The sequence below is a fragment of the Catharus ustulatus genome, chromosome 2 (genome assembly GCF_009819885.2).
Source record: "Catharus ustulatus isolate bCatUst1 chromosome 2, bCatUst1.pri.v2, whole genome shotgun sequence".
NCBI classification, from domain to species: Eukaryota; Metazoa; Chordata; class Aves; order Passeriformes; family Turdidae; genus Catharus; species Catharus ustulatus.
Window position 1 is genome coordinate 124,271,992 of NC_046222.1, and position 23,781 is coordinate 124,295,772.

General features: G+C 57.0%; 1 protein-coding gene across 11 annotated transcripts in view; it reads right to left on the bottom strand.

The window, feature by feature from the left end:
- The window catches only part of STIM1 (stromal interaction molecule 1), a 68,605-nt gene that overhangs the window by 31,554 nt on the left and 13,270 nt on the right, over positions 1-23,781 (bottom strand). For 9 of the 11 annotated variants that reach the window (XM_033052002.1, XM_033052000.1, XM_033051997.1 and 6 more), the window contains exons 2-5: positions 12,572-12,705; positions 7,667-7,781; positions 2,776-2,887; positions 1,823-1,938 (exon numbers count right to left, since the gene is read on the bottom strand). In XM_033052002.1, coding sequence (XP_032907893.1) covers positions 1,823-1,938; positions 2,776-2,887; positions 7,667-7,781; positions 12,572-12,705 — 477 coding nt within the window. The remainder of the gene's footprint in view (positions 1-1,822; positions 1,939-2,775; positions 2,888-7,666; positions 7,782-12,571; positions 12,706-23,781) is intronic. The other 2 variants (XM_042779007.1, XM_033051998.1) reach the window with 1 other exon arrangement.

Genomic DNA, 23,781 nt, shown 5'->3' on the forward strand with positions numbered 1-23,781 from the left:
AGCCCAGCCTGAGGAGCTCCCAGGCACGGAAATGAGAGCTGTGTGAGCAGCCTGGGTCAGGAGCAGCCCGACTGCCACGGCTCCCTGCACACTTTGATGTGTGTGAGCCAGGGAGGGTCAGGCTGCAGGGCAGAACAGAACAGCTCAGCGTGGGGAACACACATTCATCATTCATTCCCAGCCACGACAGGCCATTCACTTTGCCATTTACAGCACCATTACAGCACACAACAACTCTGCAACAATTCCACCCCCAGCACAGGAGGCACTGGGCTGGAGCCACTCTTGCAGGAGCTCAGCCAGGACGGCTCCACCAGCCCTGGCCAGGCCACCAAGTCACCAAAAAGCTTCAGGTTTAACTCAGGCAATAAATAAAACCCAGACTGTGCCTGTACAAAAAGAGGTTTTTCAATAACTGGGAGCAGATTGTACAGCCCAGGTTTGTGATTCCCTTCCCGTGGCCCTGCCAAGCCTCACACTGTGGCCAAAGCCCAGGAGAAAGCCAAGGCAGAGAGACAAAAGCACCTTTCAGAGGGAGCAGACAGCCAGAGGGAAGGGATGCAAAGGGAGCACCTGGAGATACACATCAGAGAGCTGGAGATCCTGATAAAGCATCAAAGGAGCCCAGGGCCCCACACAGCCACCCTGAACTGCTCCCCACCCAGCCTGCTGCTCCTTCCCTCCTCCAGAGCTGGGCAATGCCCAGCCTGAGTCACCAGCACAGCCTCAGGGGACACAGAGGAGCCCCAGGAAAGCCAAGGACACGGGGACAGAGCTCCAGGACATGGGGACAGAGCTCCAGGACACGGGGACAGAGCTCCAGACACAGGGACAGAGCTCCAGGACACGGGGACAGAGCTCCAGACACAGGGACAGAGCTCCAGACACAGGGACAGAGCTCCAGGACACGGGGACAGAGCTCCAGACACAGGGACAGAGCTCCAGACACAGGGACAGAGCTCCAGACACAGGGACAGAGCTCCAGGACATGGGGACAGAGCTCCAGGACACGGGGACAGAGCTCCAGGACATGGGGACTGAGGTCCAGGACACGGGGACAGAGCTCCAGGACACGGGGACAGAGCTCCAGGACACGGGGACAGAGCTCCAGACACAGGGACAGAGCTCCAGACACAGGGACAGAGCTCCAGGACATGGGAATGGCAGCCCAGGAGGTGGGGATGGCAGCCCAGGAGATGGGGATGGCTGCCCAGGAGAGGGGAGTGGCAGCCCAAGAGAAGAGAATGGCAGCCCAAGAGAAGGGAATGTCAGCCCAGGAGAGGAGAATGGCAGCCCAAGAGAAGGGAATGGCAGCCCAGGAGATGGGAATGGCAGCCCAAGAGAAGGGAATGGCAGCCCAGGACATGGGAATGGCAGCCCAGGAGATGGGAATGGCAGCCCAGGACATGGGAATGGCAGCCCAGGAGGTGGGGATGGCAGCCCAGGAGAGGGGGATGGCAGCCCAGGAGAGGGGGATGGCAGCCCAGGAGAGGGGGATGGCAGCCCAGGAGAGGGGGATGGCTGCCCAGGAGGTGGGGATGGCTGCCAGGACACAGGAATGCCAGCCCAGGAGGTGGGGATGGCTGCCAGGACACAGGAATGGCAGCCCAGGATGCTCCAGGAGCCAGAGCTGCTCCCACAAATGCAGGAACACCCCGTCCCTGCTCCAGCAGAGCTGTGCTGGGATGGCTCCCCTGGCTGGGGCTGTGCTGGGCACTTTGGGTCACCCAGGCCTGGCTCTGGTGCCCAAGCTGAGCATCCCCAGCCCCTCCCAGGGCCCAGGTGGCCCCTCCCAAGGCTGGCAGTGGCAGTGGGTACTCACAGAGAGGGGGCCCGAAGAGCACCGTGTCCAGGGCCTTGAGCTGCAGCTTCTGCCGGTGGCTGCGGTCGGTCATCTTGAGCACCGTGCCCATCATGGTGGCATTGTTCACTGCCAGCCTGCACAACAGGGACAACAGCCAGCTCAGGGCACCCAGCAGCACCAGGAACACACCAGGGCTCAGGGGACACGGGAGCAGAGCAGCACAAATCCCTCCCTGCTGTGCCTGAGCCAGGGGGTCTCTAGGACACTTTGCAGCAGCATTTTTAGTGTTGGGAGGGAGCAGGAAAAGCCAGGCCTAATGCATTAACCTGACAGCATGAGGGACTTCCCATCAAAACCATCTTTTGGTGTCCTACCAACCACCAATAACTATTTTTTAACCAAATCTTCACTGCCTTTACATCCTGTGTCACAGACCATAAAGCAAAGGTCTTCCATGAAGGAATGTGGACACACATTGTGCTGTCTCAAAAAAAATCCTCATTTTACCCCCTTCATCCCTCCTTCCCAGTCACTCGAAAAGCCCCCTTTTCAGCAACAGGAACCTTTATCCAAAAAAGCTGCACTGAGGTTTTTCAAACTTATTACAAATTTAGGCTGACCCCCAGCCAGTGTCTGTCCTGCATGGAATCCCAGTCTGGTTTGGGTTGGAGGGACCTCAGAGCCACCCCAGCCATGGCAGGGACACCTCCCACTGTCCCAGGCTGCTCCAGCCCCAGTGTCCAACCTGGAACTGAACATTCCATGATCCAGGGGCAGCCACAGCTGCTCTGGGCATGAACAATTCCTGCCCTGTATCTAACCCAAATTTCTCCTTGCTGCTCCCAACTGGAGCAGAACAGCAATCAGGATGGGAAGTGCATGTGCCAAAGAACTTCAGGTGACACAGACACTGTGGGACTGACCTGGGCATGGCTCTGGGCACTGGACACTGACCTGGGCACTGCACTGACCTGGGCATGGCGTGGCCGCTCAGCTGCAGTTTCCTGAAGGTCTCCTCGTACTGGGGCAGCTCCACGTAGGAGATGAGCCACTGCACCACCTCATCCACCGTCCAGTTGTACACTGAGGAGAGCAGAACAGGCACACAGCTCATTCTGGGCACATGGGGCACCAGGGACTCACAGCTCTGGGCTGGCAGGGACCTCAAATCCCATCCATCCCACCCCTGCCATGGCAGGGACACCTCCCAGTGTCCCAGTGTCCAGCCTGGCCTTGGGCACTGCCAGGGATCCAGGGGCAGCCACAGCTGCTCTGGGCACCCTGTGCCAGCCCTGCCCACCCTGCCAGGGAACAATTCCTGCCCCAGATCCCACCCAGCCCTGCCCACCCTGCCAGGGAACAATTCCTGCCCAAGATCCCACCCAGCCCTGCCCACCCTGCCAGGGAACAATTCCTGCCCAGGATCCCACCCAGCCCTGCCCTCTGGCACTCCTGCAGGATCTCATTCTCCCCCTCCTGGGACTGTTTTTTCCCAGACTCCAGAACTGCTGAGGTTCTGCTGCACCTGAGCCCCCACAGACCCCACAGGGTGTGGGAAGAGCTGCCTGGAGCTTTCCCCAAGCCAGCACACCTTTCCCAGAGCTGCTTTTCCCCTGTGCTCCCAGCTCCAGAAATTAAAACATGCAATGAGGCCATCAGATAGAGGAGCAGCAGGGCCCTGGCAGGGCCAACACCCAAAGCCCTGGCACATGACAGCTGGCATCACCTGCATTGCTATCAGCCAGGTGAGCCTGCGTCCTCCACACTCCCAGCAGGGAATGTTCATCCTCAGCACATGCCCAGAGCCCTGGAATTCTGAGGGCAGCTCCAAAAGCCTCAGCGCCTGCTCCAGGTCCATGGACTGGAGCACCTGGGACAGTGGGAGGTGTCCCTGCCATGGCAGGGGTGGGATGGGTGGGATTTAAGGTCCCTCCCATCCCAGTCTGGGATTCTGGGACTCTCTCTGAGCTTTGAGGAAGAAAAGCATGCAATGAATGATGCCAGAAAAATCTGACTGGAAGCAGCTTGAGAAAGGATCAGTGGGAGGAGGTGGAGCAGGTGCTGCAGCCCAGGTGAACCAGGTGAACTTTGCCTCTTCACCTCCTCCCCTGGGCATCTGTGCACTATTTCTGGATCTGTCATGCAGCTTCAGAGCCATAAATGAGGAAACCTCAGCAAACCTTTGCCACTTTGCTGTGCTGTGTTTACAGCAGCGCTCCTAAAAGGCAAAGACAATCCCAGAACCCCAGACTGGTTTGGGCTGGGAGGGACCCCAGAGCCCACCCAGAGCCACCCCAGCATGGCAGGGACACCTCCCAGTGTCCCAGGTGCTCCAGCCCCAGTGTCCAGCCTGGCCTGGGACACAGCAGGTGTTTTTATTGGACAGAAGGGACTTTGTTAAACTTCACTTTTAATTTATCATCTCTGTCCCTGCTGTGCTGAATGCCAACGCTGACAGAGCCCAGCAGCACCAGGAACATCTTCCCAAGCTGCAGGGAGCCAGCACCTCCCACGGGGAGCTGAGGGATGAGGGACAGCAGGGGTGAGGGAGCTGGGGGAGAGGAAATGAGGGGAATGAGGAGCTGGGGGAGAGGAGGGAGCTGGGGGAGAGGAGGGAGCTGGGGGAGAGGAGGGAAATGAGGGAGCTGGGGGAGAGGAGGGGAGTGAGGAGCTGGGGGATGTGAGGAGAATGAGGAGCTGGGGGAGAGGAGGGGAATGAGGGGAATGAGGGAGCTGGGGGAGATGAGCCAGCTCAGAGCTGGTTGAGCTGAGGGAGCTGATGATGTGAGGAAGATGAGGGAGATGAGGAAGCTGAGGGAGTTCACAGAACTGAGGGAGCTGGAGCTCAGAGAAATGAGAGATCTGGAAGAGATGAGGGAGATGAAGGATGTGGTTGAGATAAGAGGAGTCAGAGATGGAGCTCAGAGAGCAAATTGACCTGATGAAGCTGAGGGAGCTGAGAAGATGAGAGAAATGAGGAAGCTGAGGGAGATGGAGCTCAGAGAAATGAGCTGAGAGAGAGAAGAGGGATCTGGGAGAGATGGGGGAGATTAAGGATGTGGTAGAGGTAAGAGGGCTCAGAGATGGAGCTCAGAGAGCTGATGGAGCTGATGAAGATGAGGGAGCTGAGGAATCTGAGGGAACTGAGGGAGATGAGGGGGCTGAGGGAGTAGATGAAGCTGATGGAGCTGAAGGAGCTGAGGGGGCTGAAGGGAGCCAATGAAGCTGAGGGAGCAGAGGCAGTGCCCAGAGCTGAGCCAGGACATCAAGGCTCCCAAGGAAGGTGCCATCCCCAGGGCCACTGGCACGGTCACACAGCTGCAGGGTGGCACAGACAAGGCCACCAACCTGCCCTGGCAGCAGGGAGCTCCTACAGCTCCTGGGCACTGTCCCACACCAGGGGACACCTGTGGGTGGCACAGGCAGGATGTAGTGATGGAAGGAGAGGCCCTGCACGGTGACATCAGCAGTGCCATGAGCACTGCCAGCCCTGGGTCCCCCAGAGCCCTGGCTGCCCCCACTGCCACTCCCAGAGGTGCTCATTTCGGGAGAAGTCCCTGGCACCAGGCTGGGGCATGCACAAGCACCGGGATGAGCAGGAGCCTGCCCTGCCTCCTCAGCCCCAGGCTGCTCTGGCACCACCTCCACGGCTTTGGCAGAGCCAGGCTCACCCAGGGCATCACCCAGCACAGCCAGCACCCCAGGGGGCACCACAGCCTCTCTCTTCTGTGATAATTACAGGGCAGAAATGTCTATTCACCTTCCACACGTGCCCAGGAACAGCAGCAATGGAAGGGAGGAAAAGCAATGGCTTGGGAACAGGTGCAAGAGGTGCTGTGGGCTGGCAGGGCCCTTCACTGCTGCTTCCACACCCACAGCAAGGAGCAGACCCTTCCCAAAAACCTGATCCCACTGCCATGACTTCAGTTCAAACTCCAAAATTGGGCTTCAGATTTCCCTGGCAGTGTCCCAGGCCAGGCTGGACACTGGGGCTGGAGCAGTGGGGCAGTGGGAGGTGTCCCTGCCATGGTGGGGTGGGATGGGTGGGATTTGAGGTCTCTCCCATCCCAAACTCTGTCATTCCATGACATCAGAGTTCAGGAAGCCGTCACTGATTCTATCAGCCTGACCTACAAGATGATGAAAGGGAGAACAGGAGCTGAATGCAGCCCTGGGACAGCCCCTGTGCCACAGGGCCCTGGCAGGTGCTGAGTGTGCCAGGGCAGGGACAGAGCCAAGGCAGCTCAGCACTGAGGGGCCTGGAGAGCATCAGGGGATGTTCTCCAGCCCTTAATGACTTCCACCCTTTCCCAGCTGACAGCAGAACACACTGCAGGCAGCGCCATGTGAGTATTAATGGGATAAATGTTTCTCACAGGAGGCACTCCTGGGGCACAGCAGGGACTCAGAGCCATGGAATCACAGGGTCCTTGAGGCTGGAAAATCCCTGTGAGCCCACAGAGCCCAACCACCCCCAGCACTGCCAGGGCCACCTCTGCCCATGTCCCCAAGTGCCACATCCACAGGGCTGTGAAATCCCCCCAGGCTGTGATTCCATCTCCGTCCTGGGCAACTGTGCCACTCCTAAGTGACCTGGACAAGAATTTTCAACACATCCCTGTCCAATTCCATGGGAGAGGGTCTGGTTTGGGACACACAGCTCTGGAATCACCACACAGGGATCACAGACTGCTTTGGGTTAGGAGGGACCTCAGATCCCATCCCTGCCATTCAGCCACACCTCCCACTGTCCCAGGCTGCTCCAGCCCCAGTGTCCAACCTGGAACTGAACATTCCAGGGATCCAGGGGCAGCCACAGCTGCTCTGGCAATTCCATCCCAGCCCCTGCCAGGGAACAATTCCTAATTCCCAATATCCCATCAAACCCCACTGGGAGCCATTCCCTGTGTGCTGTCCCTCCCTCCCTTGTCCCCAGTCCCTCTCAGCTCTCCTGGATCCCTTCAGGCCCTGGCAGGGCTCTGAGCTCTCCCTGAGCTTCTCCTGCCCCTGTTTTCAATCCAAGCTGCACCCCAGTGTCCACTCAGAGCTCCTGGCAATGGGAGGCTGCACTCCCTGCAGCTGGATCCACAGCCCTGGGAACACAGGAATTCAAGGGCTAATACAGGAAAGTCAAACACAAACAGGACACAATTGGGAAAGTGAAATGTCTGTGGCTGCTGAACTGATTAGAATACAAACACCCAGTGTTTCAAGGCATGGATGTAGACAGAACTCCTCTTTTAGAGATGAGGAGCACTGAAAAAATGGATTAATAATTCCTGTGGAATTCTGTGTGAGAGCACTGGGGAAGCATTTGCCAATCCCCAAAGTTTGTTCTAAGATTCCCAGGGCTCAGGAAGTTTCTCACCAGAGGCTGAGCTCTCACCCCCTCCCTGGTGCTGGGATGAATTACAGCATTTTGGGACAGCTCTGAATTATTTCTGCATGGGCTGCACTTGTGACACTTCCTGGATTTCATTCTCCCTTCTTTTCACTGTGAAGGAGCTTTCCTGGTCCAAAACATTTCTCCTAAGGACAGCACAACCTGCAGGAAGCTCCCAAGCAGCTCCACTGAACATTTAGGATGTTCTCAGCCCTTAAATCCCACCTGAAGCTGGGGTTGGACAGCATTTGGTTTTATTTAGCACACACTTCTAGGGCAGAGGAACAAAACAAACCCTGATGCTTTGCTGGCCATGCCCAGGTGCAGCAGAAACAGTCTGGAACCCTGAGGAAATGCTGGGAATCCACACCCCAAAAAGGGGAAAAGCAGCACATTCCTCTGAGAGCTGCACTCTCTGCCCAGGGCACCTGAAACACAAACTCTTGGGAAAGGATTCCTTGGCTTTTTGCCTTTTTTACCTTCAGATGTTTTCCAGGCCTTCCAGAGATCCTCCACACTGATGAGTTTGTCTTCCCCATGGAAAGTGCTGTGCTTGACTGCTGGGTCATGGTAATTCAAGTCTTCCCTCAAGAACTAGGAGAGGAATTCACAGCAGGATTAGGCTTTGCTTCATCTTTTAGGGAGATGATAAGGAGCATAAAAAATAATTGAATACTAATAATTTTGATGGGAAAGTCACAATAAATCTGAATAAATAAAAATATAAATACAATGGATATATTAGATATATAAAACATACACATCTATCTTTTATACAGATATAAATATATTCCCTACAGTACCCCTGAATATTTCTGCTCCTGGGAAGACCAGCCAGGAAATATTCAGTAAGTAAATATGTTAAATATGTTAAATTTTAATACAAAGAAGGGATAATTAGAACCTTGGGTATTGGAATTCCAGACTTTTCTTTGAGTTATATATCACCAAAAATTCACCTAAGTGGCACAATGGAACCAGCATGATGTCAATGGAGTAAGAACCCAAAAATATTCCTGGATTTGGTCTGCACCTTCAAATCCAAGCTGGCAGAAATGCCATGGGCAGAAAACGGGAGAATTGGTGACAATGAGTGGTTTTAGCAGGCAGGACACACAGAAAATGGAGAATTGGTGACAAGGAGTGTTTCCTGCAGGGCTGTGCCCGTCCCTGGCCGGGAGGTGCCGTGGGTGCCGCGGTGACCGAGCACAGCGTGGCAATGTCACCGATGTCACCGGCCCTGCTCCAGCTCCAGCCCCAGCTGCTGCTCTGTATATTTAGCTCAGGGAGCACAGAAAGGAAAAGTGATCCCTCAGCTTCCCCTGGGCTCACCAGGGCCACAACAAACACCAAGGACTCGGCAGAGGGGAGGGACAGAGCTGGGCTGGGCTGTCCCAAAAATGAGCAGGGACAGGATGGGGCTGCAGGAGCTGGGCTGGGGGTGTCCCATAAATGAGCAGGGACAGGATGGGGCTGCAGGAGCTGGGCTGGGGTGTCCCATAAATGAGCAGGGACAGGATGGGGCTGCAGGAGCTGGGCTGTCCCATAAATGAGCAGGGACAGGATGGGGCTGCAGGAGCTGGGCTGGGGTGTCCCATAAATGAGCAGGGACAGGATGGGGCTGCAGGAGCTGGGCTGGGGTGTCCCATAAATGAGCAGGGACAGGATGGGGCTGCAGGAGCTGGGCTGGGGTGTCCCATAAATGAGCAGAGACAGGATGGGGCTGCAGGAGCTGGCCTGGGGTGTCCCAGCAGGAACAGGGACACCTTCCACTATCCCAGCTATTCCAAACCCAGCCACAGGAACCCCTGTGCACAGCACTGACTGCTTGCAAACCTCTAAAACACCTCCAAGGGTTAAAGATCCCAGCTGGAGACACCCACAGCCCCTGCACAGAGGGGGCACCAGCCCATCTCCAAAATCCCACCCAGACCTGCCCAGCCCCAGCCAGGCTGTGAAGCCACAAGGACTGAAGGAAACTGAGTCAATCCTACAGCCAAACCATGATCAAACCAGGCACATGCACCAGGACCAGAGCCACTGCCCCAAACCCAGGATGAGCTGGGATCCCAGTGGGAACACTCAGCCTGGGAATGCTGAGTTTGCTGCTCTGGGACACCAAGAGCTGGAGCTGCTGCAGGGCTGGAGCCCCTCTGGAGCCAGGCTGGGACACCTGGGGGTGACACCTGGGCAGGAGAAGCTCCAGGGAGAGCTCAGAGCCCTGCCAGGGCCTGAAGGGGCTCCAGGAGAGCTGAGAGGGACTGGGGACAAACCTGCTGGCTGAAGGCACACTCAGAAATGAGCAGATCCACAAAATGGGATTTTCTGGAGGGTTTTTGTTCCACAGAATCACAGAATCTCCTGAGCTGGATCCTAAAGGATCATCAGGTCCAGGTCCTGGCCCTGCACAGCCCCAACAACCCCAGCCTGTGCCTGGGAGCGCTGCCCAAACTCTCCTTGAACCCTGTTTCGTGGGTTGTTTTTCAATCTGCAGGAGCTCCAAGCAGTGAAGTGATTTCTCAAGCCTTGCTGTGCCTCCCCCAGCCCTGGCTCTGTGCCACCCCTGTGCCCAGCACCAGCTCTGCTGTGCCAGAGCCAGGGCCAGAGCCAGCCACGTGCTGGGAGCTCTGTGCTCCCCAGCCCCAATGCTCTGTGAGCTTCCAGTCCCACCCAGAGCACAGAGACCTCCTGTCCCAGGGCCTGGCCCCTCTGAGTGACCCCAGGCAGGGGACCAGGCTGGCAGGAGCCACAGGAACACTGAGCAGCAGCACAGCCCTTGTTGGCTGAGGGAACCAGGCTGGCAGCATCCCAGAGCCCTGGCACCAGGAAGGCACATCCCAAAGAGGCAGAGCTGCCTTGGCTGTGAGCATGGGGACAGGAATAGATCCCTAATTAGAAGATTTCCCCATGAGGGACAGCTCTTTCACTTTAATCGAGGCCACTGATGTCATCTGAAACTTCATTGAAAATTCACTTCCCAGCAGGAAAACTGCAAGGATGATTTATGGACAGCACAAAGCTGTGGGACAAAACTCCACCCATCATTTATTTCAAAAATATCATTGTCTGTGTGTCCCCTTCTGCCCAGGCAGAGGTTTCAGTCCAAACAAAACACTCCCATCACTTACCCTCAAAGGGTAGGGGCCAAAAAAATAAATGAAAATATAAAGTTCTCAACAAGCAGGAAAATGGCCATCCCTGGAAGTGCTCCAGTCCAGGCTGGACCAGGCTCAGAGCAGCCTGGGACAATGGAAGGTGTCTCTGCCCATGGCAGGTGCTGGAACTGGATGAGGTTTGGAGTCCCTCCCAACCCAGACCATCCTGAAGCCCATGAACCCGTAAAAGGTTTCCATCTGAGCCTCCTGCATTCCTCCCAATAATCCCCCAGCAGCTGTCCCACCACAGCCCAGTCAAACCTGACTGCAGGGTCCCTGTGGGGGACAGGGATAACCTTGACATGGAGAGAGCCCAGCAGGAGCTGGCTCACAGAGGGAAATTCCTGGAATTCCTCAATCCATGGCTCCAGAGCTCATTGACAGGTGAGCTCAAAGCAACTTCAACAAAAGCTTAGCAGAGGTGAAGCAGCAGGGGTGGAATCCCAGGGACAGGGAATCACTGAGGCTGGAAAAGACTTCCAAAATCACTGAGTCCAGCTGGAAATGCAAAACCCAAGTGCAGGTGCCCCTGGGCCAGGGCAAGGGCAGCACCAAGAGCCTGGGACAGGAGCTGGGAGCAGCCCTGGGGACAGTGGACTGGGAGCAGCCCTGGGGACAGGAGCAATTTCCCCAATACCCACCCTGAACTCCTCCTGGACCAACTGACGCTGTTCCCTCTCCCCTGTCCCTGTCCCTGGAGTTGTGCAGAGCCACAAGGGCCCCCCTGAGGCTCCTTCTCTCCAGGCTGAGCCCCCTCAGCCCCTGTGGCTGCTCCAGCCCCTTTTCCAGCCCTGCTGCCCTCCCAAAGGCAGAGCAGAGGTGCTGGGAGCAGGAGCAGCCCTGCACTCAGCCCCAGGGGTTTGGAGGGGCTGTAAGAGCAGCAGGCAGTGACTCTGGAGCCTCTCAGGAAAAGCCATGAATTCCTCCCACCCTCTCTGTGCCAAGGCTCTGAGCTCACATTCCCAGCAGTGCTGTGTACCAGGGGCAAGATTTGCTCAGAGACATGAAAGTGCCAGTTCTGCCCAACCCTAAGGACACGAGGCTCATTCCTAGTGGAATGCCAGGGAGCAGCACACGGGGGTTGAACTGGGCTGCCCCAGCCCTGGGAGAGGCTGAGCTGCAGCTCCAGCACCTCAGTGCCTCCAGGGAAACACCTCATGTGCTGCAGGAAACGCAACTGGAAGCTTTTCCATTGTTCTCATTGCTCAGTCAAGTGGGACTGAGGCAGAAGGAGCAGCCCTGCAAGCTGGGAACAGCCACCCACCAGCAGCAGCTCCTGGGCTGTGTCCTGGGGACTGTCACCCTCCAGAGGGACACTGTGGGGGCTGGAGCTGCAGCAGCCCCAAGGCCAGGCTGGACACTGGGGCTGGAGCAGCTGGGACAGGGAGGTGTCCCTGCCATGGTGGGCTGGGATGGGGGGGGTTAGGGTCTCTTCCAGCCCCAACCAGTCTGGGATTCTGTGACCTGGGACTGCAGAGCTCCCTGTGAGTGGCAGATCCCTGCACCCACGTGCTCCCTCTCAGCTTCCAACACTCTGACTTTGCTGTTTTTAGCTGCCAGTTCTCCCTAGAAGACAGAATTCCTCACCTCCAACGAGCACCCACCACAACTGAGGCACCACCACAAACAAAGAGCTTTCCCTCTCCCAGCACACTCCTATTTCCATCGGTGCTTGTGTAAACAAAGAACAGCAACTTCCTTTCTCTTCAATCCTTTATCAGCCAAAATGGCCAAGGCTGACACAACAAAAAGCTGCTCCTTTTTCTGCAGTGAGCACACATGGACTGAAACCCTTTTAGCTGGCTGCTGGAGGAATGCAGTAAACATAAAATCGTGGAGTGGTTTGGGAGGGACATTAAAGCTCATTTAATGATGGGCAGAGACACCTTCACTGTCCCAGGCTGCTCCAAGCCTCATCCAACCTGGTCTTGGGCACTGCCAGGGACCCAGGGCAGCCACAGCTGCTCTGGGCAATGAAGTGGCCACAAGCAGAGAGGAGAAGCCCAAGCAGCACTGCTGACACTGAGACACCACCTGGATCAGCTCAGGCTGGCACGTGGCTCCCTCTGTGTGGAGCAGGAGGCACCAAGCCCAGCTCTGGCCTGGCCCCAGCCCCAGCCCTGGCAGGACCAGGACCAGGACCAGGACCAGGACCAGCCCCAGCCCTGGCAGGACCAGGACCAGCCCCAGCCCTGGCAGGACCAGGACCAGCCCCAGCCCCAGCCCCACCTCGTCGCTCTCCTCCACGTCCACGTTGCCGTTGGCATCGTCGTCCATCTGTTTGTGGATGTTGCGCACGGCCTCGAAGCTCAGCTGCTCGTCCTCGTCGTGGCACAGCGCCTTGTCGATGCGGCAGAACTCTGCTGGGGGACAGCAGCATGTCAGGGAGGGACAGGGACCCTGGGAGGGACAGGGACACCCAGGGAGGGACAGGGACACCTGGGAGGGACAGGGACACCTGGGAGGGACAGGGACACCCAGGGAGGGACAGGGACACCTGGGAGGGACAGGGACACCTGGGAGGGACAGGGACACCTGGGAGGGACAGGGACACCCAGGGAGGGACAGGGACACCTGGGAGGGACAGGGACACCTGGGAGGGACAGGGACATCCAGGGAGGGACAGGGATCCCAGGGAGGGACAGGGACAGCCAGGGAGGGACAGGGACCCTGGGAGGGACAGGGACATCCTGGGAGGGACAGGGACACCCAGGGAGGGACAGGGACAGCCAGGGAGGGACAGGGATCCCAGGGAAGGACAGGGACATCCAGGGAGGGACAGGGACACCGAGGGAGGGACAGGGACACCATCAGTGTGTCCCTGGGAGCTGCAGTGGGCTGGGGCACCAGGGCAGGGCAGGACTGCTCCTGTCACCCCCAGCCCTCCCCATCCCCAGCAGGGCAGAGCCCCCAGCAGGTTCAGGTTCTGGTTCCAGCCCATGGCCCAGCTCCCCCAGCAGGTTCTGGTTCTGGTTCCAGCCCATGGCCCAGCTCTCCCAGCAGGTTCTGGTTCTGGTTCCAGCCCATGGCCCAGCTCCCCCAGCAGGTTCTGGTTCTGGTTCCTGCCCATGGCCCAGCTCTCCCAGCAGGTTCTGGTTCTGGTTCCAGCTCATGGCCCAGCTCCCCCAGCAGGTTCAGGTTCTGGTTCCTGCCCATGGCCCAGCTCCCCCAGCAGGTTCTGGTTCTGGTTCCAGCCCATGGCCCAGCTCCCCCAGCAGGTTCAGGTTCTGGTTCCTGCCCATGGCCCAGCTCCCCCAGCAGGTTCTGGTTCTGGTTCCAGCCCCAGTGCCCCCCAGTGCCTGTTGCTGTTGGCAGCACGTGTGGCCGGGGCGCTGGGGAGGAAGAGCTGTGTTTATAAAACATTTACAGAGCACCTTCCCTCCTTCCTGGCTGTGGAATGGGCTCCTCTGGCTGCTCCTCACCTCCATTCCTGCTTCCCAAACCAACAGGTCACGTTTGCTGCGTGCCCCAGCCCAGGGCTGGGGACAGGGAATGGAGGGACAGGACACAGGGAATGGCTCCCATTGACCAGGTGACCCGGAGAGTGAGGAGGGCAGGGCTGGTGTCCTGCTGCTTCCCAAACCTGGGACCTTTATTCCATGCCATATTCCATATGTCTGTCCTTGTGCCAGGGGAGCCCAGCAGCTCTGTGAACTGGTGACAAACCAGTGAGGGAACTGGGAACCTTCCCCAGGGCTCTGTGCTGCCCCAGGCACTCCTGGCCAGTGCTGAAGGCAATGGACACAAGGAACCACAGGGACCTGGAATAACTGGGCACCCTGAGGCTGGTTTGGAGAGGGGGAACCACATGGACCTGGAATAACTGGGCACCCTGAGGCTGGTTTGGAGAGGGGGAACCACAGGGACCTGGAATAACTGGGCACCCTGAGGCTGGTTTGGAGAGGTTTGGGGCTCCTCCCCGACCCTGCAGGAGTTTTCTCTCGGCTCAGAACTTTGGGCTGGGCCTTTCCCCAGCTCCTCCCGTTACATCCGAGGCAGGAGCAGGGACACGAGCAGGGACACGAGCAGGGACACGAGATGCTCTCTGTGTTTATGCTGCCCTTGGACCCGACTCCAGAAGGAAAAATGAAGCCAGGCTAAAGATATTTCCCAAAATATTACATGGTTATCTTGTTCCGAGCCTGTGCTTGTTGTTGCAGGGGAGAACGTGGCAACGCTGGAGCACAGTTTGGATTATAGGAAGGGAAGGTCGTGTTATTGTAAATTGGGTTTATTCGGATTAACCCCCTCCTGACCACGGAACTCCTGAGCCCCGGCTCATGTCAGTCCCGGGGATTCAACCAGGGAAAGAGACCTGCAGGGATGAAGGATTTGGGGAGTCAGGGATTGAGGGGATCCCCCCCAGAGTTCTGCCACCCCAAGGACAATCCTGGCGATTTCCAGCACTGATGCCAGGAATGAAGATTGATAGAGAGCAGCAATAAAACAAGGGTTTCAACCAACTGCACCATCAAGAGCAATCAAACAAAGCCAGGCAGGAATGTGGTGCTTTCATCCAGAGCAGGGAGAGCCTGAATATGGAGCACAGGGATGTGATCAGCAGAGCCCCTGAACTGATACCGGGATGGGCTACTCATTGTGTGTTATCTCCCTTCCTCTGCCCTTATCTCTGTGGGCTGCAGCTGCAGGAATACCCAAATCAAGAACAAACAGCAGCACCAGGCACTTTGCATAAGTGGAAGATTAAACCTACAGATCACAGCACAGAATCACCCTCTGGGTGGGAAGGGCCCTTAAAGCTGCTCCACACCTTCCACTGCCCCAGGGAAGCAGGATCTGCAGCCAGGCTACTCCAGCACACCTTCAGCCAACACAAACCTCAAAATGAGTGCAAAGTTGGCTTTGTTTAAGTAAATCTCCCTCTCCAGAACGCCCAGCCCTGATATTTGCTCCAGCAGCTTCCCCAAGAGACACTGCCTGGTCCTCAGCAGGGCTGTGACTCCTGGAGCCCTGAGGAATAACAACATCATCATCATCATCATCATCATCACCATCACCTCCACTCCCTCCCACCGGGAACTTCCTGGCTCCATCCCGCTCTTCTGTGGCCCCGGGCCGGCTCTTTGTCTTTATCTTTATCTCCCCACTATCAGCTCGGTGGCTGCATCTGCCCCGGGTGCAGAACAAAGAGTGCCTTGTTCTTCCCCGGGTGTGTCCTTGATGGGCCATTAACCTGGGCACATCAACATGGGCCGGGCTCCCTTCCCTCCTGCCCATCCCTCCTGGGATTACATCCCTCCTGCCTCATCCCATCCTTCAACCCGAGGTCCTCTGTCCCCACCAAGGGCACTGTGCAGCCTCTGCCATCCCAGCGGTGCCACCACCCTGAGATCAGCACAGGGCACCCCCAGATCAGCACAGGGCACTGATCCTGAGTGCTAAAGTCCAGCTGGAATTTCACTGAGCCATCGAGGTTGGAAAAGCCTTTGGACACCATCAAGCCCTGCCAAGGCCACCTCTGACCATGTCCCCAAGTGCCACATCTAGAGGGTTGTGAAACCCACCCAGGACGTGACTCCAGCACGGCACAACATTTTCCATGGAGGAATTCCCCCCAGTCCCCAACCTGACCCCCCTGGCAATGTGCACCATTCTCTCCTGCCAGGGAAGGCAGTCTGGGCTGGGTCTGTGACAAATGACAAAGATGAGGCTCAGGGTGGTCCTGGCTGGACATGGCCTGGCCCAGCAGCTCTGCTGAGCAGGGCTGGACAGCACGATCCCCAGAGCTCTCCTGGAACATCACTTCATTCCAGACCTTCCCTTTCCCATCTCTAAGGAGGATTTGTTTGTTTGATCTCCCTTGATTTCCTCCTGAGGTCCCATTATCTTCAATAACGCCCCAAGCTCCTTAAGGGTGGCTGCAGCTCCGGCTCTGCAGCAGCAGCAGCACCAAACAGCAGCTTAATTATTACAATTGTCATCTACATAACTGGCTTTTATAAACACTGGGAGGGCAGCCAAGGCAAAAAGCCCTGTATTTGGGGAAAAAGAACTGTTTACATATCTCACCCGTGTAAACAAGGGCTCGGGTGAACTTCCGTGCTCAGGGTTCCTCCCCTCAGCTCTGGCTTTCAACTGAAAAATGCCAAGGACAACTTGAGGAATTTTAACGAAGGCACTAAACTGTGAGGGATGCATGCAGAGATTTCCATTCCCCCTGGAGGGGTGAGGAGCAGCGAGGGGAGCCCTGAGAACCCTGACATCCTGCAAGGCTGCAGAGCAGCAGCACAGAGGGCAAGGGGAAAAGGGCACAGGGATCATCCTGGGTTCCCAGCTGATTGCCAAACATCAGAGTCTGATGGAGCAGTGAGGTACCCAGCCATTCCCCTGCCAGGGAGGCACTCAGGGCTTCTACACTTCCACCTGACACTGGGCAGCTTCTTCACTACAGACAGAACTGCCACACTCAGCAGCACATGGGAAACTCACATGGAAATCCTTTTTTTTCAAGAAAATGTATAGATTTATCAAACAGAATTGGGATTTTAACACATGCCCATTTTCCTGTTCTTTCTGAGCTACTTTCCCTGGGAAACTCCTTCCCTGGGAGGTGCAGAGCCAGGGCACCGAGTCCTGCTCCAGGCAGGCAGAGACCCATAGGGCAGGGCTGGGTGGGATCTTGGGCAGGAATTGTTCCCTGGCAGGGCTGGGGGGGATCTGGGGCAGGAATTGTTCCCTGGCAGGGTGGGCAGGGCTGGCACAGGGTGCCCAGAGCAGCTGTGGCTGCCCCTGGATCCCTGGAATGTTCAGTTCCAGGTTGGACACTGGGGCTGGAGCACCTGGGACAGTGGGAGGTGTCCCTGCCATGGCTGGGGTGGCTCTGGGTGGGATTTGGGGTCCATCCCACCCCAAACCTGCTGGGATTCCATGGCCAAGACAGACCCATCCATGTCCCCAGCTGCCCCACAGTGTGAAGCTCCCCCAGTTTCTGTCCCAGCAGCTCTGGGATGCAGCACTGGCAGCTGAAGGAGCTTGCTCAGAGCATTCAAGAGGGAATTATTGTGTGCTCTGGCTCCTGTGTTCCCATCACCCTTGGGACAGCAGGGGCAGCTCAGCAGAGATTCCCTGCACTCACTTTTCCACTCCATGGATTTCCACTCCGGGTTGGGAGGGACCCTAAAGCCCATCCAGTGCCACCACAGCCAGTCCCAGGCTGCCCCAGCCTTCAAGGAAGTTTTAGCAGGAGTTCAAAGAGAGTTTTTTCCTCTAAGGGAGCACCTTGCACGATGCAAAAAACCAAACCCTTGTACCCAACTCCGATCAAACAGTCTAGAAAAAATGTAAATGCAAGCAGAGGTCGGGCTGTTTGATCTCTGAGAGACTTTTAAAGAAGTACCAACGCCCTCGGGTGTCTCTGCTGAAGGTCCAACCCTGAATGCTCACAAAGCATTTAATAACAGTGCCCAGGGAAACAGGCTGCACCCAGCTCCTGGGGCCAGACCTGTCCCCTCTGCCCTGGAGTCCCTGGGGTGCCAGGATCAGCATGACAAAGCCACCCAGGCTCACACAGATGCAGGAGGAAGCTCTGTGTGATCCTCCAGGCACCAGCACAGCTGAACACAGCCACAAGAGCAATTAAAGTGAGGTTATTGTACAGTCATGAACTTACACTCAATTAAAAACCTTCCAATTCCTCCTCAAACGGGCTCCTCTCCTTGGCACAGGCTCAGCATTTATTTACTACCATCAATTCTCTCACCACCAGTGCAATCAGCCTTTTTCACCCTCTCCATGCACCAATTTACTGATTTAATGCCAGCCCATTGCTTCCAAGCATCCTCCCCTTCCCCACAGCAGCAGCAGCACAGCCCTTCCACCCTGGCTTAGCCCCCACTACAACTCTGTCATCCTGCTTTTCTTCCAGGGCTTCACTCTCTTTATCCCATTAAAACAACACACACATCCAAAAAACATAGTCACCATCCATCCCATCATCCCTGTATCCCATCCCATCTCTGTATCCCATCCCATTATCCCATCCCATCCCATTCCCATTATCCCATCCTGTATCCCATCCCATCCCATCATCCCATCCCATCATCCCATCCCTGTATCCCATTATCCCATCCCATTATCCCATCCCCACCCCATTATCCCATTATCCCATCCCATCCCACTCCCTCTCCTGGCAGTGCCCACCCCAGTCCCCAGACACGTTCCTCTCTATCAGTGAACACCCACCCCACATCCAGCAGGGTTTTTGGGATGGCTCCACCCTCCCCATGGCAGACCTGGCCTCCAAGTGCCAGCTGCCCCCGTTTCCTTCCCGAGGGATCTCTGTGTGCTCTCCCCATGCCCAAGGCCCCTGGCACATTTCTCCTGGGCTGCACAAACAAGATAAAGAGGCTGTTCTGGTACCACCCTGCCAGGCACAGCAGCTCTGCCCACGGGCAGCTCCAAAATACGTCAGGGCTTCTCTGGGGGAGCAGCAGCCAAAATATCCCGTGGGCAGGGAAGCTCCAAGGAGCTGGAATAGATTGGGTTACTTCACAACCAAACCAAGGGAGCTGGCTGCTGAAACATTCCTGCCCCGCTGAGGGGAACAAAACAGAACCACTAAAACTGCAGCCAGGCCATCCCAAACTGATGGACAGGGTTCTGTACAGGGACAGGCAGCACCAGGGGATGGGGAAATGGGATTAGAGCAAGAGAGTTGGTTTGGAGACTGGGGAAGTTCTTCCCTGTGAGGCTGCCCCTGGATCCCTGGAATTGTGCAAGGATGGGCTGTGCAGTGACCTGGGACAGTGGAAGGTGTCTTGCCCATGGCAGGGGTGGCACCAGATGAGCTCTGTGGCTGCTCCCAGCCCAAACCAGTGCAGGACTCTGTGACTCTGTGTTCTGGGAATGCTGGGGGCACTGACAGAGCTGTGCCCAGAGGAATCCACAGGGCTGGGCAGTCCTGTGGCACCTGCAGCTCTCAGGGACCCAGGAACAACATTCCAACTCTGCAAAGAGCCAGGACCATCCCATGGCCCACAGCAGCTTCCAGTGATGGGCACAGAATCCCAAAATGGGTTGGGAAGAACCTCAGGGATCACCCAGTCCCACTCCAGCCATGGCAGGGACACCTCCCACTGCCCCAGGCTGCTCCAGCCTGGCCTTGGGCACTGCCAGGGCTCCAGGGGCAGCCCCAGCTTCTGTCCTGAGCACTCCAAAAGGCCCCAGGGAGGGGTGGGAAGGAGCCCAAGCCCCCCTGAGCCCCCTCCCAGCCGTGAGTCACCGCTCCAGGCAGCCCCAGCCCACACTGGGATCCAAACTCATCATCATGGAGAGAAAGAGGAATTGCTGAAAGTCAGGAAACCACACAATGGATGAGTGAGTCATCCCTGCCTCAAGAATTGAAGATGCCAAAGAAAGCTTAGGAGAAGTCAAAGAAAAACCCACAGGATTCCTGCTGTGCCAGCCCTGAGCCAGGAGATGCAGCAGGGCCTGCACAAAGCCTGGCACTGCCAGTGCCAGCTCTGGGCACAGGGGTGACACCCATGGCAAAGGACACCTGCAGCAGGGACAGCTCGAGACAGAAGCAAAAGTTCTGCTATTCTGGCAAGGTAACAGAAGTGCAGAACTCCTGTCCTGCAGTCAGAATTTACTGAGAAATCAGAGAAGGGTAAAAAGCTCCTGTTGGGAGGGACCTCAAATCCACCCATCCCACCCCTGCCATGGCAGGGACACCTCCCACTGTCCCCAGTGTCCAGCCTGGCCTTGGGCACTGCCAGGGATCCAGGGACAGCCACAGCTGCTCTGGGCACCCTGTGCCAGCCCTGCCCACCCTGCCAGGGAACAATTCCTGCCCAATATCCCATCAAACCCCACTGGGAGCCATTCCCTGTGTGCTGTCCCTCCCTCCCTTGTCCCCAGTCCCTCTCAGCTCTCCTGGAGCCCCTTCAGGCCCTGGCAGGGCTCTGAGCTCTCCCTGGAGCTTCTCCTCTCCAGGTGTCCCCCCCAGGTGTCCCAGCCTGGCTCCAGCTCTTGGAGCACCTCTGTGCCTCCTCTGGGCTCTCTCCAGGTCCATCCCAAGCTGGAGGCTGGGATGGGGAGCTCAGAGCTGACCCCAGATCCAGGCTCACAGCCTGGTCTGTCCCACCTGCACAGCCCCACAGGCTGCCTAGGGGAGCCCAGGGCCCCAGGAGCAATGGGGATTTTCAGAAGGCTTTTCCCTGCATTTCCTGGCCTTTCCTCCTCCTCCCCAGCCCCCAGGCTCCAAGGGCTGCCTGGTCCCTTCCCAGACTCGCTGCTGGATCATTAATCCAAGGAAGCAGCACCATTCCCACGCTGCCCTACAAGGACAGCTTCTCCCAGTCTCAGCTTTATTTATCCCTCCTGTTTCTCCCCAAGAACTGATGATTTCCATGCTCACAGGAACCCTGGAGAGCAGGGGATGGGGTGACAACAGCCTGTGCCTTGGCCATGGCACACGCTGCACAGTCTGCCTTGCAGAGCAGAGGAAGGAGCTGCTCCATCCCACCCAGGCTGTGGGACCTGTCCTGCTGCAGGCAGCTCCTGCACAACCCAGCCCTTCCCTCCCACTGCAGGACAGACCCCGAGAGGGCAAGGCCCTGCCTGTCCTCAGATGGCTGCAGCTGATCCCGCAGGAAAACCCCAACCTCAATTATCCAACCTCACCAGCCATCCCCAGCCCTTCTCTGGGAATAAAAACCTCCCCTCTGCTTCCCCAAACTCCCACAAGGGCCAGGACAGCAGCAAAGGGGACCCAGGGCAGATGTGGATCCCAGCACAAGCCAAAGGCATGGCAAGAAGGGGAGGAAAGAGCAGGAGGAGGAAGGAGCTCCTGAGTAACACAAAAAAAGCCAAGTTTGTTATTCTTGGTGCTCACAGACCGGTTTGGTTCCAGGCACAAAAAGGGAATCCCAGAAGAAGAACAAGAGCCTGGATGTGCCAGGCACTGCCCCAGCAGTGGAATTCCAGCAGAGCCCAGCCCAGAGCCAGGACAAGGGCTCAGGTCAATGAGGGACCCAGGGACATCTCTGCAGGACAGGCTGCAGGGGATGGCACAGCCCGAGGGGAATCCAGACCCCGCTCACACATGGGGAGCACACAGACTGCCCAGCAAAGCCCAGAGAGACTCTCCAGAAAATCCAGCTCTGTTTTCCACTGAGGGTCACTGTGACAGATCTCCCCAAGCCCAGGCACTGCCAGGGGACACATGGGGGGCACAGTGTGAAAAGCTCCAATTCAGGGACACAAATGAAAATAAATCCCTGTTCCAGCAGGCAGGGACCATTCACATCAGGGAAAGAGCAGGTTTAAAACACTTCCCCTTCCTTGCCAGCCACACACTTTGGGTTACACCAGGGCAGGAGAAGGGGAGAATCCCAGAACATCCTGAGTGAAAGGACCCACAGGGATCATTGATCCAAACCCTGTTCCTGCCCAGCCCCTCCAAAATCCCAGCCTGGGCATCCCTGGCAGCTCCTGGAGCTCTGTGCCCATTCCCTGGGGAGCCTCTGGGGAAGAACCTTGTCCTAAATCCAACCTGAGCCTGCCCAGCCACTCCCTCAGGTAGAAAAAATCACCCGTGGATGGGATGGGCAAACAGCAATGATCCCAAACGTGCTGGTACAAGGCAGGTGCTCCTGAATCCCAAACTTTGTGTCCCAAAGTGAGAGCTGCTGCTCTGGAATCCAGTGGGAAAAGGAGCAGCACCGTGCCAGCAGTGAATGAGCCCTGCCTGCCTGGAGCTGCCTCACTGAAAAGGTTGTTGCTAAAAAAACAATTTGAAAAGAAAGTCATGAAATGAGTCACTGTGGAATCGGGATTAAATTGGGAATTTTATGCTTTGCTGCACTGGAAGATGGAAATGCTACTTTTGGAGCAGACAGTGGGGAGATTCTCCCCTCGGTAAGAAACTCCTCTCCTAAAGTGGCTGAGGGGATCAGGGAAAGAGGAACTTTCTAGAACAGACACAGACCAAGAGCAGCACTGGAACCCTGAGGTTCCTCATCCCAAAAGGTGACACAAAACACGAGGTGTCACCTCCAGGCCATGAGACCTGGGGGGAAGGGGAAGGAAGGGCTTTCCAGTGACCACAAGTGGTGATTCCCTCAGCTCAGCAGCTCTGAAACCTCAGCCCTGGCCTGAGAAATCCCCATGGAGAGGCAGCTCCCACAGCTGGCTCCCCTGAGGAGCAGGACACACACAGGCCACTCGTGCTCTAGGAGCAGCAGGGATTTCAGAGTGATCCCAAAGCCCAGATGCTTTCCCTGAACACACACTTCCCAAAATCCCCAGGCCCTTTGCAGTGACAAAGAGGCTTCAAAAGACAAGCTGGGAACCCCCTGGACAACACACTCTTGATCCTCAGCACAGAGGGACGAGCTCTGGTGTGATGCAAGCCCTGTTGCAGTTCAGCACTTTAAAGTGATGTTGTGTAAGCAAAAACCCAAGGAAGGAAACCCCCAAACCTTTCCTGAGCCCAGCTCCAGTGGCACCCCACAGCTGCTGCTCCACTGCCTGTGCTAAATTCAGCTTAACCCTCCTGAGACTGCCCAGAGCCACTGGGAATATTGAGTGTAGAAAGTCTGGAAAATCCTCCCATTAGAGCACTGAATCCCATCCCAGGTGCCACTGAGCACAGCTGGGCACACAGCCAGGAGAGCAGGGCTGGCTCTGACCCTGCACCACTGGAGCTGAGCAAACTGATCCTTCCCCACCAGGAACTGGGGCAGGAAATGTCCCATGGAGCTGCAGTGAGAGGGGTCAGTCACTGGGGATGGGATGGCAGGGATCAGTCACTGGGGATGGGATGGGATGGCAGGGATCAGTCACTGGGGATGGGATGGGATGGCAGGGATCAGTCACTGGGGATGGGATGGCAGGGATCAGTCACTGGGGATGGGATGGGATGGCAGGGATCAGTCACTGGGGATGGGATGGCAGGGATCAGTCACTGGGGATGGGATGGGATGGCAGGGATCAGTCACTGGGGATGGGATGGGATGGGAGGGATCAGTCACTGGGGATGGGATGGGATGGGATGGCAGGGATCAGTCACTGGGGATGGGATGGCAGGGATCAGTCACTGGGGATGGGATGGGATGGCAGGGATCAGTCACTGGGGATGGGATGGGATGGCAGGGATCAGTCACTGGGGATGGGATGGGATGGCAGGGATCAGTCACTGGGGATGGGATGGGATGGCAGGGATCAGTCACTGGGATGGGATGGGATGGCAGGGATCAGTCACTGGGGATGGGATGGGATGGGATGGCAGGGATCAGTCACTGGGGATGGGATGGGATGGCAGGGATCAGTCACTGGGGGTGGGATGGCAGGGATCAGTCACTGGGATGGGATGGGATGGCAGGGATCAGTCACTGGGGATGGGATGGCAGGGATCAGTCACTGGGGATGGGATGGGATGGCAGGGATCAGTCACTGGGGATGGGATGGGATGGCAG